Source organism: Ctenopharyngodon idella, chromosome 23 (genome assembly GCF_019924925.1).
Source record: "Ctenopharyngodon idella isolate HZGC_01 chromosome 23, HZGC01, whole genome shotgun sequence".
Classification (NCBI taxonomy): Eukaryota; Metazoa; Chordata; class Actinopteri; order Cypriniformes; family Xenocyprididae; genus Ctenopharyngodon; species Ctenopharyngodon idella.
Window position 1 is genome coordinate 9,701,255 of NC_067242.1, and position 17,627 is coordinate 9,718,881.

Here is a 17,627-nt window from a genome sequence, read left to right on the forward strand (position 1 = left end):
TTTTTTTTTTTTTTTTTTTTTTTTCCCTCACTGATGTGTATCATCTGATGCTTCTGACAAAAAGTTAATTTGTAGAACCATTTTACAGATACGAGTCAATGAACTTTTTTTTTGCCGTGGCCCAAAATGACTAGTTGAGCTATGTGCAAATTGAATTGAATTAATTATACTATATAAATATATTCTGGTTCTAGTGTGTGCTGTAATAAAAACAAATCCTCATTACTACAGCTGAATTTCAAGGCAATTAATAATTGTGGCACTGTTCGTCTTATTATTTAGTGCCTGACTTCCAGGCATCATGCCAGGGCTCCACATGAACAGTGACTGTTTTAGAGAATGTTTAACCTGGTTTTTGGGCAAGCAGACATTTGCAGGAGGAGTTGAAGTTCAGACTGGTTAAAGATGGCTCTGCTGCTGTTGGTCGTGTTGCTCACTGCTGGAGTCTCACTGAATGACGCACAAGAAGACTCCTTCAGAAAACTCCCAGATATCTACAAGAAAGGAGTGGAACTGGCTTTACATCAGATCAATGAGCATGACGGCATCCAGAACCATTTTCTCTTCTTTAAAACTATTCATCAGGCAGAAATTAAGGTAACTGTATTCTTCTCTTTCAGCTTTTTATCCTCTTTTCAGGGAAAAAAAAAAATTCTGAAACTACCTGCAATATCAGCAATATGTTTAGGCTATTATTAGGCTTTTTTGAGGTACTGAACAAGGTTCCATTGAGGAAAAATAACATGTTTTTCTAACCCAAACACAATGGCATGTACATGGATCTCCTGGGACCCAGAAATTTGACTAAATTTAGAGTTGGCGGAAATGCCTGTCTGTTCTGTGGATGAATAAGTAATCTCTCTGTAGGCAGAATTTGGTGTCACCTACATCTACCATAACTTTTATCTGAAAGCCACAACATGCCAAAGAGGAACTAAGAACGCTGATACAACCACATGTGCGTTCAGAAATGATCGGGTAAGTGTGACTTATATTGTGTTCATTTAAAGCACATAAACATTTCAGAAACCCATAGATGGTCATAATATGAAGATCACAGTTTTCATTTGTTGTCTGTCACTAACCAAGTCATTTTCTAAAGGCGTATTAAATCTAAATAAGGGGTGCTTTAAAGGACCATCTGTATTTTATGTTACATGTTGCAGTCTCTAAATTATAATACAGTTACATTCACAACCATTCAAAAGTTTGGGGTCAGTAAGATATTTTGAAGCTTCTTATGTCTCGAAAATTTAATTTCATTGATGTCATTCGGAGTAACCAATATAAAGGGAACAATTTGGATCAAGTCATGTTGTCAATATCATGTCAAATTTGACAATATGAAGTGTCAAAAGGTCATTCCGTTTAACCGTCCAAAGGCCAATACAGCCATTTCATTTGTGATTAAAATATCTTAAAATGTAATAAATGTATATATTTTTTATTCTGGCATGATTTGATAACATCATATATCAACACAGTGCAAAATGGTATTAAAATTATGTGTAGAAGTCGTCGCTTTGTTATGAGAAAGAATGTCCGGAAAAATGAATTTCATTGATGTCATTCGGAGTAACCAATATAAAGAGACCATTTTAGAACAAGTCATGCGGTCAATATCATGTGACAGGATGTGACATCATTCAGACACCTGCAAAGGACCACATGGTCATGAAGCAAAGTAACTAACTCTCTTTTAACTATTTGAAAAATTCATGTTTTCACTTGCTCATACGTTTGTCCAGAAACATCAGGTCATTTGGTACAACCGTGGAAACAAAATGTTATAATATTTTAAAAACTTGTATTAAATATAAAATGTTTGACTGTCCTTTTGCTAGCTAGCTAGATATCAGCCTGTTAGCATTGTTTGAAAATATCATTTGGTATAACCAAAAGTGTCATTCGGTAAAACCGAAATTTTGTCCATCTTGTAAAAAAATGACAAAAGCAGTGTTAATTGATTATAAAAACCACATAATCTCATTGTTAACATTTAATAAAACTTTAATTATAAAAATGAATTATATCTCCATTGTGTTTGTTTACACTTTTAAAAACCTTATTCGTGGATGACCCATATATAAGCGACACAGCACTCAAAAGTGCATAAATGCAGATTCATTTCCTTAAACTTACAGACTCCATTTCCATATTCCTCCAGCCTCTCATTGACTGTGTGATCTGCTACAAGGCCTCTGCTGGAGAAATTGGTGGCAAAACCTATTTAAACTGTATTCGACGAGCATTCTTGAAGGTATTCCCTCTTCACGTTCTTCATTTTGATAATTCATTTCATTACCTGGAAATACACTTGATCTTATAATTGCTAGAACAATGTCCATCCTTGCAAATGTTTTTCCTAACATATTTAATACAATGGAAAAAAACTTTTTGCCCTTGCTGTCAACATAAGCTTTGTCTGATTATTTGAACACAAGGAAATCAAGAGAGAGCGAGAGATTGGCTGTTACCAGGCGGGTTTTGGCAGTCTGACCCCGACTCCTGTGGCACGCACTGGATCCTAGAGGAGCGTCCTCTGACATCTGATGTTCAGGAATCTGAAACGCAGCATGATTTAGCATGTCTGCTCTGTTCCAAATCAACTTTTGCATCACATTTATCTGATTGCCAAGCACTAGATAGCATTGCATTGTTGTGGTCACATTTTCTACAGTAAATCAATACGGGATGTGTGTGACATAAGAACATTCGGTTTGTCCTGCGAAAGAAGTTTTTTTTGTGCACAACAAAGCAGAGTTCTCTAAAACTCTCTTAACCACTTTTAAATATTATGAATGTCATTATAAATAAATAAATAATACCAGTGCACATTACACCATCCAATAAAGTGATTTTGTTTATCAGTGCAATAAAATGCTTTACAAATAACACTTTTCAGTATTTCTGTGATTATTTACCGTATGGTGTATATTGTTTATTCTGTTTTTATGCACTAATGACTCTAATGATGTTTAGTACATCAAGACCTACATCTTTCAATCGCAGCTTGTTGTACTTTGTCACCGTTGTTTATCTTTGACATTCCCTCGGTTCCAGATTTGTGTGGTGTGTCTAAACCTGCAGAGGAGAAATTAAAGGCACAATATGTAATATTTTTAGGTTAAAATATCCAAAACCACTAGAACAATGTTATATATTTTGTTGACTTGTGTACTTATATTATCCCAAATGTTTTCAAGAATGTTTAAATCCAGAGAACTAAGCCATTTTAACCAGGACACGGACCGTGGACATCATCCCCAGGTTATCCTCGACTTCCGGTTTTATTTTGTAGAAACCATAGAAACGCCAAAGACGCGTTCATATATTATGTGTTTTATTAGACAGGTCAGGTGAGCAACTGTTTGGATACATTCATCGACAGAAAACTAATCATGTTATATAGCTCAACACAGTAAGTCTTATTGTTTAAATCTCATTTTCTTACCGCGAGTACCATGTTTTACCATGCCTAATATCGATCTAGCTTACTGCAGTGTAAACACGTGTTTCATAGCCAGGGTTGGGGAGTAACGGAATAAATATAACTGCGTTATGTAATCAGGATACAAAAATCCAGTAACTGTAATTCGTTACAGTTACGCCAAAAAAGTAGTAATCAGATTACAGTTACATTTTGAAAAAAGGGGGGATACTATCAGGATTACAATCGTTTCATTTAAAACTAAATAAATCATTATTTTGCCATAATAACATATTAAGCACTGCTTGATTCTACAGTATTTTGTTCTGGTTCTGTTGCCAGTGATGACTCACGTGAGCCACCCGCTGGTGCATGCGCAAATAACACCCGTCTACGATCTCAGACGCAGACTTAATCGCTGCTAGTTGAAACGATGCTGCCCGCGGGGAAACGCTTTCAATTCATGGAAATTTCGCTGCTATTTTGTTTTTTAAAGAAGAAAATGCAAACAACATGGTTGTACAGTGCAAACTCTGCCTTCCAGCTACGAAAACACTTTCTTTATCGAAGGACTACAAAATAATCTGTAATACCATACTGTAGCCACTAGATGTCTGAATAGCCCTTTACATATATTCAGGGCTGTGTATTCCCAAGTTGTGGAAATAAGACTGTTTTAATAGGTTTTAAAAGTAACCAAAATGCTAAATATTAAAATTAAAGCAGAACAAACATGAACAGAAATGTTTGATCCAAGCTTGTTCAGTTTGTTTATGATCTGATGTGACTTTTATATTTTTAAGCTCTAAACAACAACAACGTTAATAATATTGCAATAGATAATTTATCAGATTTGTAAAATATTTTTATTATTGAGACCCATTCAAAAGTATGGAACGTGTAACATTTAAAAACTTGCAGAAATTGAGAAGAAATTAAAATTAAATTTAAAAAAAAAAAAAATGCGATTTATTTATTTATAGTAAAGTTGATCCCCCCCAAATTTCTCTCTCTTTCTTTCTTTATATATATATATATATATATATATATATATATATATATATATATGACCTTGAAGTAATACAGAAGTAATCAGATTACATTACTTTTATATTGTGGTACTTGGATTACGTTACTGAATACTTTTTTCATGAAGTAATTTGTAACTGTAACGGAATACATTTTTCAGGTAACCCTCCCAAGCCTGTTCATAGCAGCCGCCGAGCGAACGCACAGTAACACTAACTTTCAACAACTTTTCAGTGTAAATTCAGACCCTTTCAGTTCGGTTTTGAGCATGTGAAAATGTTGAATCGGACAAGTGTGGAATTACTTTATGTATTTGTCAAAGAGAAGTGGTGATCATTTAGATCATTTAATAATGTGTCATTTTTAATGTGCATAATTAATATTTCCAGCTAATTTGCAACACTGTAAATAACGCAGACTTTGTTACATTTGTTTATACACGTTTTTATTATTATTCGTCGAATATACAAGAAACTAAACCTCGTTAGCAAATAAAAGCAACTGAACAGGCCAACTATTCATTTTACCTCACTGACAGCCATTTTGCACAGTGTTACCCAACAACGGCACAAAAACAAGGCAGACTTCCTGGAATGAGGCTGTTTTTCAGTGAGTGCAGCAGGAGATCGTGCTCAGACTGGTTGAAGATGCGTCTGCTGCCGTTTGCTCTGTTGCTCGCAGCTGGAGTCTTCCTGACCTCCGCTGAGGCTCAAAGCTCCTTCAGCAAACTCCCAGACACCTACAAGAAAGGAGTGGAGCTCGCTGTGCAAAATGTCAATGCTCACGAAGGCGTCCTGCAGCATTTTCTCTTCTTTAAAACCATTGATCAGTCGCAAATTGAGGTAAGACTTTGTCTCTTTGTTTCTTTCACTAAATGCCTTTTCCAAGAGTTGACTCGGCATGACGTCATGCCAATTTTTTTAGGTCAAAAAGTCCAAGGCTAAATTGTTTTTTACCTAATAAGCATTTACTAAAAATGTTGATGATTTTTTTATTTTTTTGGTATTTTGAATATATCTTTTTTTTTTTTTCAATATTTACAAAATTTGTAAATAATAAATATGAATACAGTTTAAATATATAATAATGGTTATATTTATAAATTTGTCAATAATACATATTAAATTATTCAACATTTCTTAATTATTAATGTATTAATATTTATAATAGCTATACAAAATATTTTGTAAATATTTTTAAAAATATAATTTACAATTTCTAAAATATTTATTAATAAACATGTATAAATTGTGGAAAACTTTTTTGTATCAATTTATTTCACATTCAGTCTGTCAGTGTTATTTTAGTATCATCGATATACTATTATAATTTTTGTTAATATTTTGAATTGGATTTTATTTTTGTATTCGGTTCATTTATTGTTATATTTCTGTTCATATTAATTTTAAAGTTTTAGTAATTGTGTTTTTGAATTTTTTAATATGTCTATACTTTTTAATTTTAGTTTTAGTTATTTTAGAACTTCAACTTGAACTAAACTAAAATTAGAAATGTTGCCTTGCGGCAGGTAGCTAAAATAAAATAAGTTTTTATATTTTATTTCAGTTAATGTTTCAGTTGTATGTTTATGAAAATGTTTGTTTTTATGGTTTTAGTTTTTTTATGCTTTTAGTTACCAATAATAACCCTGATGTGTGTTCTTCTTATTGGATGAATATCATTTTTATAGGCAGGGCATGGTGTCACCTACATCTACCATAACTTTCATCTGAAAGCCACCAAGTGCAAAAGAGGAACTGAGAACGCTGATACAACCACGTGTGCGTTCAGGAATGATCGGGTAAGTGAGGTTTATATTGTGGAAAATAACAGAATGTGATTCGCTCCACCTCTGAACATAATTAGTGAATAGAGCTTGAGGCTTTAGCATTGCACAATCAACTGCGGTTATATTTACATAACATACATGCAATTCAGTAAGAGCAACGTACTGTACCTCAAAGTGGAATACAATTATTTATCCCTACAGCCTCTGATTGACTGTGCCATCTGCTATAAGACCTACGCTGGAGCCATTGAGACAGAACCCAAACCATATGTACACTGTGTGCATAAACCCGCTCTCACTGAGGTGTGTCACATGCTTCATATTCACTGTGTACATCATCTTCTCAAGTAATACAGACCTGACCTGATATTAAAATCCATTCTATCTGGTCAACATCGCACATACTCACTCTTAGAAGAAAAGATTTTCACAGCCTACCTGACTGAAAGGGCTCATTAATATGCAGGTCATTAGAGGTCATTATGTGAATCTTTTGTCTTCTCAGGTGTGAATCACAGCATTATTCATGAAGATTCACGCCTCCACGCATACTGTGTTTCTTGACAAAAAGTGTCTTACAAAATGTAAATCAGTATATTGTTTTATATGAACGAGTGGGCAGGATAATTTTTACATCATTTTGAAGCAAAAACTCTAGTCTACGATCTCCAATACCCAGAAATCTTGTAAACACAGATTTAATTTTTTTTGGCCTTATTTCAGTGACTTAAGTTTTTTGTTTTTTCAATAACCACGCATAAACGTTATTTCTTCAAAAAAAAAAACATGTACATACATGTTCCTCACATAATATTGTAGCCTAGTTTGTGCTGAATAAAGTGTAATGACACTTTTGTCATTAATATGTTTATGAACAACTGAAAAAAGCACAAATGTCAGGGCATGTCAAAACTTCTCAGGGCCCCAAAAATCCTCAGACCCCAGAGGGTTAAGAACTGTTGACTGAAAGGATCTTTGGTGAACCAAAATAGTTCTTCCATGGGATTACTGCAAAAACCCCAAAACCAATGTTCAAATTTGTTTGGAACCATTTTTAACCTTTTTTTTTTTTTTAGGGTTTAGGGGTTCCAGTCATGGGATAATTTTATGGATTTAGTTTTAAATAATTAATTTTGTTTTAATTAATTTTTAATTTTAATTAAATTTTATGAATTAAACATATTGTAAACATACTTTATCACTTGAAAAAAAAAAAATTGAAGTAACCCGTTAAACATGAAAGTATTATGCAATTATTTAAGGCATTTCTCCTTATATAGAACCTTTTTGGCATAAAAAAAGAGATGTAGAGTTCTTTATCAAATCCCATAGAACCTTTTTTTCTAAGTGTTATTGGCCATGATATTTCATATAAAGAGACTTCAGGTGTTGCATATTCAATAGTAAGATTGTAATTTTGCTTTTACTCTAAATATAAATATATGCCAGAGCAGATTATGAAATGATCTTTGCTGTGTTTTGCAATAATATGTTCATGAACTAACACTATTTTATTGTTTTGAACCAAAGGACATGAAGAAGGAGAGAATAGAGTATTGTAATAAGATGTGTTACAGCAGTGGATCCCCCACCCTACTGGCCGTCGGATCTTAATGAACCGCTGGAGACAGTTGGATGTTCAGGGTTTGAAGAACACAGCGTCAATGATCTTAGCTGTTTAAGATCAACAGTCTTATCTGCCAAATCAGCTCTTTCATCATGCATATTTGCTTCACAACAACTAAAGTGATAGTAAATATAACATTTTTCTGCTTTAATTATCACAAGCAAGCATCACTGTGACCCTATCCCTAACTTTCCATAAAGTAAGGTTATACACAAACTTTTTAAAATGCGTACTTATAAATGGTTACATCTCGCATTATAAGATATGATCATATAGTCTTTAAAGGGTTAGTTCACCCAAAAATGAAAATTCTGTCATTAGGGAACTCACCCTCATGTCGTCCCAAACCCGTAAGACCTTCGTTCATCTTCGGAACACAAATTAAGATATTTTTGATAAAATCCGATGGCTCAGTGAGGCCTCCATTGACAGCAAGATAATTAACACTTTCAGATGCCCAGAAAGCTACTAAAGACATGTTTAAAACAGTTCATGTGACTACAGTGGTTCAACCTTAATGTTATGAAGTGACACCAAAAAAACAAATTAAGGACTTTATTAAACAATATCTAGTGATGGCCAATTTCAAAACACTGCTTCATGAAGCTTCGAAGCTTTACGAATCTTTTGTTTCGAATCAGTGGTTCGGAGCATGTATCAAACTGCCAAAGTCATGTGATTTCAGTAAACGAGGCTTCGTTACGTCATAAGTGTTTTGAAATTTCAGTGGTTCACCACTGGGGGGCGTGACTTTGGCAGTTTGATACATGCTCCAAACCACTGATTCGAAACAAAAGATTTGTAAAGCTTCAAAGCTTCATGAAGCAGTGTTTTGAAATCGGCCATCACTAGATATTGTTGAATAAAGTCGTTATTTAGTTTTTTTGGCACATAAAAAGTATTCTCGTCGCTTCATAACATTAAGGTTGAACCACTGTAGTCACATGGACTATTTTAAATACGTCTTTAGTAGCTTTCTGGGTATCTGAAAGTGTTAATTATCTTGCTGTCAATGAAGGCCTCACTGAGCCATCGGATTTCATCAAAAATATCTTAATTTGTGTTTTACGGGTGGAACGACATGAGGGTGAGTAATTAATGACAGAATTTTCATTTTTGGGTGAACTAACCCTTTAAAGGTGGAACCATAGGTAAATATTAAAATGTATTAGTTACAAGTATTTAAAAGAACATACAAATGACTATAAAGTGAATTATAAGGCATTACAAATGCATTTCAGTATATATACACCTCTATATGCCTTTTTTTTTTTTTTACGTTAATCAATGTTTTAGTGTCTCAAATGCACTAACATTAAAAAAAGGTTTGCAACACACTTTGCAATAAGGTTTCGTTCGTTAACTACATTAGTTAAAGGTACACTATGTACATTTTTTTTTTTGTTTAAAATTAACAATACATCATCAATCCTTCTTCCCAAAATGTTTTTGTCTAACCCTGATTCACTGCTAAGTGTATTATAAATGTTAATATTTTAGACCAGTCGGGATGGTTTTCACAGGAAATCACGTACATACGTCACTCGCCCTTGTGTGACTCGTCATATCAGTAAATAGAGAAAAGTAGCTCCGGCTACTTTGACGTGTGTATGATGTAGAAGTGTCATAGGTTAGTTGTTACAATGAGCGAGAAATGTTGACATTGAGCAGCTAAATCTCCAACCTCTGGGGAATCACCCGTTTTAAACAAACACCAAAGAGGAGAGTCTGCTGGCGAAAAGAGAAAAGACAGAGCTTGTAATAAAACAAGAATCAACATAGGTTTGGCTTTTTGGAGATGGCGAGAATTGAGGGATTTGAAATGTTGTAAAAATGACGCGGAGATGGTGTTTTTATTACTCAACAGTGAGTAAGGTATTTTTTTGAACAGATAAATTGCCATATGTAGATCTCTAGTAGAGTTCATAAAGCATTATCTATTGTGAAGGCTCATATTCATCCTCACAGTCACGCAGAGCCGAAGCACAACCAAAACAATGTTCTTCCGCAAAATGCATGCAGTTTTGTTTTTTAACCACTAGAGGGCCAAAAGTTACATAGTGTACCTTTAACATGAACTAATGATAAACAATATTTCTACAGCATTTATTGTTAACTTTAATTTCTACTTACTAGTACATTAAAATTAAAAGTTGTAAGCATGCACTGTGAACTAACATGAATAAACAATGAACAATTATGTTTTTATTAACTAACATCAACAAAAATGAATGAATGTTATATATTTATATTGCTCATAGTTAACTATGTTAATGAGACTTTATTGTAAAGCATCACCATTAAAAATGACTATTAGTCTTAAATAAAATGTTGAGCTATACATTTCTAATTGTTTTTTTTTTTGTTTGTTTGTTTGTTTTGGGGTAGTTGTTTTTTCAAAATAATATGCACCTATATACAAATGACCTGAAACTAAAGAAAGTTCATTAGATTTCTTATATCTTTGTAACTGCATAGATGATTTAATACCAATAAATATTATGAACAAACATATCAAGTGAAATCTCTTCTGTTGAGACCATTCTTTCCCCTTTAGTTCTTCATTAAACTGGATCAAACCGGCTCTGTTTACAGTTCACTGACTTGTATTTGGATTAGAATTGGCATGAAACTCATGATGACAGTTTGTTAAAAAAGTGTGACCTACATATAGTATTCTCTCTCTCCATATAATTCAACCAAAATCCCTAGTTTTTAGTGTCTGTTCTCCACTGGATGGCAGTCCTCTCTCAGATGGCATGATTTCACATACCCTCTGTATGTGAAAGCAAAATCACACAGACAGAAAGAAAGAGGACTCACCCCACAAAAACATCCCATTATTGCCCAATCTCTCCCTCTCTTCTCTCCCTCCCTCGTGTTCTGTGATTAGACTCGACACATCTCTCAGTGTTTACATTCTTCTGAAGTTTTCCATTTCCTAACTCTGTATAACCTAAACACATTTGAGGGATTTTCTGGATTGTGTAAAAATGTCTGTGTTTCTGCTCCTCGTCCTTGTCAGCGCTGGAGTCTTTCTGGACACATCAGAGGCACAGGAGGATCTCAACAAACTTTCCGGAAATTACAGGAAAGGTGTTGAACTGGCGGTGGAACAAATCAACTCGCATCAGACTATCAAGATCGTTTTTCTTTTCTTCAAGAGTCTGGACAAATCTGACCTTGATGTGAGTATCTTTATTTGAGAAGAACATACAAATGACTATAAAGTGAATTATAAAGGCACTTTAGAATAAAGTTTCATTTGTTGACATTAGTTAATGTTTTAACTAGCATGAGCTAACAGTGAGCAATGTATTTTTTACAACATTCATTAATCTTTGTCAATGTTAGTTTATATAAATAGAGTTGTTCATTGTTTGTTCATTGTTTGAAGCTATGATATTCAATAAGCCGGTTTATTCTAGGGTGGGTTTGGTGTGAATTATCTCTACCATCGCTTCTACCTTAAAGCCACCAGATGCCCTAAAGGAACTGAGAATGCAAACCCGACTAAATGTGCTTTCAGAAATGACAGAGTAAGTTTTCTACAGAATTTCATAGCTTGAAATGCAATTCACATGATTATATTGGTTTATACTGTTCCTTTAAAAATGCATGATGTAAAGCTAAAACCCAGCTAACAAATATATGTTCTAAAAACGTTGTGGGAATAGTGATTTGTAATGTTTCTAAAACGATAAAATGTCCAGTTTTCTTGTCATGATAGAAGGTTATTTAAAAGCTTATGATAACGTTAGTACAATATTTATACTATAACAATATAACATTCTTTAAACGTTTATTTGTAATATTCCAAGAACGTTAACATTCAGCAAATATCAATAACATCCTTAGAACGTTCTGAGAATGCATTTTGCGGAAGAACATTGTTTTAGTTGTCTCTACGTGTGGATGAATATGACCCTTCACAATAAATGTTTTACAATGAACTCTGTTAGAGAGCTACATATGGCAATTTATCTGTTCAATACCTTACTCACCTGTTGAGTAGTAAAAACGCCATCTCCACGTTCCTTTTACAACATTTCAAATCCCTCAGTTCTCGCCATCTCTGAAAAGTCAAGCCAATGTTGATTCTTGTTTTATTACGAGCTCTGTCTCTTCTCTTTTTGCCAGCAGACTCTCCTCTGTTTGACGTTTGTTTAAAACAGGTGATTCACCAGAGGTTTGAGATTTAGCTGCTCAATGTCAGCCTTTCTAGCTCGTTGTGACAACTAACCTATGTCACTCCCACACCATACACATGTTAAAGTAGCCAGTATGGTGAGAAATCAAGTCTCCCCAGGAATTGGGTCTCCTTTACAAGGTTGCCAGGTTTTCACAACAAAACTGCCCAATTGCTACTCAAAACTAGCCCAAAACTAGCCCAATCGCGTTTCAGGGGGACGTCCCCGGTAAAAGTCGCATTCCGGGGAATAAATCCACATTTTTTGGTGGGGTCCCCCTGGTAAAATTCGCATTCCAGGGGCTAAATATCATGTTATTTGAGGTCGCTTCAACCCGTGGACACAAATAACCCACAGCAATAGTGTTAAAGTAGCCCAATTCCTGCTGGAAAACCGCAGACTTGGCAACACTGCTCCTTTAGGACCCCGAGTGATGCCATTGGTTTAATGGACTTTTAATGGGTAGTATTTTTAGCACCTGATTATAATTCCAGCAAAATCAGGTTATGATTTATATAGTTTAAAATGCATTTTAATGACCATTAATGTCTTTTAAAGTACATGGTTCATATACTGGTATATAACTGAAGCTATAGGTTGTGAAATTAGGCATTTCTCGTTCTTACTGTTGTTTTTTTTTTTTTTTTTTAGTTGGCTTAAGTACTAGCATAGCATAGCTTAGCCTGCTAGCTTAGCTTATATTATATTAGGTATGTTTTTTTGCTTCCAATATAGTTCCCAGTTACATGTTTCAAATTAATGATGTTTTTGTGTACTTAGCATGACAATTAATTTATTAAAAATGTATAATATTAATATTATATACTTTACCACATTGCTATTATTGTGTAAAATTAATATTAAATTACTTTTACAGAACATAATATGTTGCAACAATCCTTATCCTTATATAAAAAAAATACATTTTTAGGCATGGCTGTGTTTCCAGTGTTTTATTATGCAATACATAGGCATTCATTTTTATATTTCAAGCATGTTGTTATAATAATGTAATAAACATCATACAATAATGAAATAGGTTATAATTAGTCAAGACATCACGATAACAACTTTTGATCAGGAATTACCGCCTGGGTCCTAAAGGAGACCTGATTCCTGGGGGGGACTCGATTTCTCATTCTCTATTTATGGATATGATGAGCGATGTATGTAAATAAACAAATTATAATAGGCTTACCGTAGTGAATCAGTGTAAGAACACGTTTTGGAAAAAAGGATTGATGATGTATTGACTCATTATTTCAATTTAGTTAATTCTGAACAAACAAAGTTACATAGCGTACCTTTAAAGAACATTTTATCTTAAAATGTATCATAACCTTTAAAAACGTTAGTGAAAGTCATGGGAATGTTCCTTGTTAGCTGGGAATGCACTGAAATTATTTCTACTCAAGTTGTTTCTAATTTTAACCCATCTTAACAGTCTCAAATTGAGCTTCACATGTGTTGACATGAATGTGATTGATCATGTGTTCCTCGTTTGTCTGTTTGTAGCCTCTGATAGACTGTGGAATCTGCTATAAGACCTTCCATGGAGAGATCCAGAGTGAACCGAAGCCTTACGTGCACTGCGTTCACAAACCACAGCTCACACAGGTCATTCATCCCGCAAACATGTCACCATCACCTAGTGCCATTTGTTCCCAAATGAACGCCGTAAACAAGTTGTGAACTGTTGGACTTGATTATCATGTTGTAGTGTTTTTCACAGTGAACTTTTGAACAAGAGCTTTTCTATCTCAAACTAAATTTATTGATATTCTTTTTTTATGGTTTCGGGACAGTTTCCTTATATTACTATGAAAGCAAAGAATAGAAACTGAAATCAGGTACATTTGATAAAACAGAGAAAGATCCCATTTTCAAAGAAACTGCATTATGCAACCCAGGGTTATTACACTTAACCAAACCTAAAACCAAAACCACACAAAAAAAAGTTGTTACGTTTACTGAAATTAAATAAAATATATATATAAAAAAGCCTGAAAGTTATATTATTTCTGCTAGTTGCCAAAGCAACGTTTCTATAAAAAACTAATAAAAAGGAGAAAAACACAAACAATATTACTAAATCTTTAACAAAAAAAACAAAACAAAAAATCAAAATATAGATTTAAAAAAAAAAAAAAAATCTCAATATAAAAAACAAATCAATCAATTTTAGTATGTCAGTAATATTAAAATAACATTGGAATGCAATTTCCAGGAAATCACGAAATCACCTCTGTTCACTGAAAATAAAATCACTATCCATCATTTAGAAAAAAGAAAACTTTATATTTTTACTGGAGGTTTGTTTGTCTTCTGTCTTCTGTGCTTTCATATAGGATAATAATAAAACTGTACTGAAATTATTTAAAAAAAATTAAAAAAACTTAGAGGATGATATGTATATGTTTGGTCTCAAACTCTTGAAATCATTGAAAATGAATTGTTATTCTCATTTCAGGAGTTGTTGAAAACGAGAGTTGAACACTGCAAACAAATGAGCTACGCTAACGGATCTCCATCTCTCCTTGCAGTGAAAAACCCATAGAGGAGGAAACATGTCACATATTTTTAATATCACTTTTTATTAATAATTTTACGTGTTCAGTAATAGGCATCAGTCACACTACAGAACAACTTAGCACTGTTTTTTCATTATAGGAAATAGAAAACATTAAAAAAAATTAGCGTCAGTGGATGTTATGAATGATGCTGTTTGTTTAGGTTCATTTGTTCATAAAAAAAACATCAGAATTCTTAAGTATAAATTGTGGATATGATTTTATTACAGTACACAAGGTTACTTTGGGTTGATTTTTTTTTCTTTCATTCATTTAATATAGTGACCACATGGTACATTTAAAATGGCATATTTTGTGCTCTATTTCTAATAAAGAAATATTTTTCAGCTATACATGGCTAATGATTGTTGTTTTGTAGGAAGCAACAGATTTCAAAGTCAAACACATAATTTGTGTGTTCTTTTTCTGGATGTTTTGAAAATAGATCTTCCACTCTTGTGGCAATAATGGTATCTGTTGAGGTGCCTATCACACTTTAATATCACTTTCTTTTAATAATTTTTATGTAATCAGTAATAGGCATCGGTCACAATACAGAAGAACTTTGCACTGTTTATCGTAATGAGAAATAGAAAACATTCTTCTCTTCTCGGTGCATCTAAAATTACTGCGGTGCACTTGTTGTCAATCATGTTTAGTTTCTTTTATTCATTAAAACACAATCAGAATTGTGCCCCAATTCTGCTATTTTAAAGGTTCCTAATTTTGTTTTGGAGGTCTGCTACAATAGGTTTACATGCATCAAAGGTCAAAAAAGCACAAAAACTGTGTCTGAAACAGTTCAATAAAGGATTTATTTCCAAGAGCCGTACTCTGCTTTGATTGGTCAGATGGCCCAGTGTGTTGTGATTGGTCAACTGCTTACAGTGCGTGTCAGAAATGAAACGCCCATTGCCATATCTGATTTTCAGCTCCAGATCTTCCTCAGCGCTTGATACACAGTGATACAAACCGTAACAATGCCGTCGGTTTGGTTTTACCGTATCAATTCGAGCCAGAGTCCTCATCCTTTGGAAATGTGTGGATTTGCTTTTGCAGTGCAACAAACAGCATATTCTCAACATGTTGACAACACAAACCAAACTCTTCCAGGCCTCAGCTACAACTACAGTGTTTGAGGGCGGGCCAAAGTAGAGATTGTTCACAGGCAGCCAATGAAGACCCTAGTGTGGCATTATGCAAATTTGTAACAAGGTTCATGCAGGAAGTAAGACTGGAATTACTTGTTTCAGGCAGTTCAGAATCAATTCTTTCTTTTGCGAGACGATAACATTTATTGCTGCATTTTAATCTTTGATCTTTGCAGACCTTTTTTACATTCACAAGCAGCTATATTACACACTACATGAAAGGTAATATCTGAAAAAGCTTAATAGGGGCACTTAAAATTGTATGAAACTTTTCAGCAAAACCAATCTGATCTAGAACAACTGTAACTTTGTCATGTACAAGCAGTCTCAGGGCCACAAATTCTTTATAAGACGTCAGCCCAAGAAGAGTGGCTTGGAGCAAATGATGCCTTCAAACTGAACTCAGCATCAATGCAGTGCTTGTTTGAATAAAACCAAGTAAGACACATGAAATGTTGGGTCCTCATTTAATCTTCCCATACTAAACTCATGCTTATACCAATAAAATGAGCAATGTTTTCTTAAAAGAGGCAGAAAAACATTGAAAAACAAACTCACTGCAGCAACTGCAGTTGAAGCCAGTTCAAAATCATGGCTTTATTCAGACACAAACCATGTCTTCCAGCACTCCAGTAATGCTAATGAGAAGAGACTGCTTTGACCCTAAAGTACTTTGACAGCTCAGATCAACATTTATGAAATGTAACAATAACAAGTGCAATTTTTAGTAAGGCATTTGTTTAGCCCTTGGCTGAACTGTTGCTCTTTTGTAACCATGTTCTGGCATCATGCAGGGTTTGTCTCTTTAGGGTCATTCTGTGCTCTACTAGGTTTGTGTATATATGTGCATCTTTATTGGGCACATTTAGGAAATTTGGTGTTTCAATTGATTTATATAAGGAAATGTAACATTACAACGAATTAAATATGGACTAAGTAATTAGCTACAACATTCAATGGTTGATCAGAACCCTGGACAGCACCTTTCTGCAAACCTGTGTGACACTGCCTGTTATAGACGGTAAAGGAGACTTCAGCTTATGCTGAGATACTTGTTATTTTATGTCCTCAAACAGGCTGTTTCACTTTGTTTTGAATGAAGCTGACATTAAAGATATGCTTAAAAATTCTTACATTTGCCAGTAGACAAGAAAATATTGATGTTAGATGTTGAAGATGCTGAGGAAGGATTAAGAGAACATATTGAGACAAGTAACAACAACACTGAGTGAGTAAAAAGAAAGACAATATCTGTGAACCTGTTAAAGATATACTGTACTTTCATAAGTTAAACGTAGCATAAAATGTGATATAGCTAAAAAAAATCACTACATATTTTAGATTTAGTATTACAGGCTTTTTGTATTCTGAAACAAGCCGATAGCTATAAGAGAACAAATACATGATTTGTATTTGTTAGAAATATTATATTTCTATTTGGCACTAAAATATATATATGCATATCATTAATATTTTAAACTGAGTTGATCTATTTTATATTATATTTTATTTATATTAAAACATATTTTAATATATATTTATAGAATATATTCCGATATTTAAATATATATGTATATAGTGAGCGAGTTTATTACCTGAATTTAGATTTAGCATTTTCCTTCAGGTCAGTCCTATGTTCATAAGAAAAAATCTGTTTAAATGTCCAATGTATTATCTTGTCCTTTTAACATTTAAGGGGTTTTCCCACGACTAACAGCGCTAGTCAAAGCATTTATCAGTTGTGTCTTGTTCTGTATAAACAACAATTCAGTCTTTTCAATATAAAGGCGTCATGCCTATCAACGCCCTTCAGCTGTGACTTATTCACGATACAGCACAGC

At 33.7% G+C, this 17,627-nt stretch overlaps 1 protein-coding gene and 1 long non-coding RNA gene across 2 annotated transcripts; one reads left to right on the forward strand and one right to left on the reverse strand.

Annotated features, from left to right (window-relative positions):
• Nucleotides 1–2,638: 2,638 nt before the first annotated feature.
• LOC127506320 (uncharacterized) lies at nucleotides 2,639–5,121 on the reverse strand. The gene is made up of 2 exons (XR_007927951.1): nucleotides 4,987–5,121; nucleotides 2,639–3,084 (listed from the first exon to the last, which is right to left on the reverse strand). It is a non-coding gene; the product is annotated as an uncharacterized LOC127506320 (long non-coding RNA).
• A 5,583-nt stretch (nucleotides 5,122–10,704) lies between these two features.
• zgc:195173 (uncharacterized protein LOC792613 homolog) lies at nucleotides 10,705–14,986 on the forward strand. Its single transcript, XM_051882697.1, has 4 exons — nucleotides 10,705–11,063; nucleotides 11,304–11,414; nucleotides 13,581–13,682; nucleotides 14,536–14,986. Exons 1-4 carry the CDS (start codon nucleotides 10,869–10,871, stop codon nucleotides 14,620–14,622), a joined length of 495 nt encoding a protein of 164 aa, XP_051738657.1. The 5' UTR covers nucleotides 10,705–10,868; the 3' UTR covers nucleotides 14,623–14,986.
• Nucleotides 14,987–17,627: the final 2,641 nt, after the last annotated feature.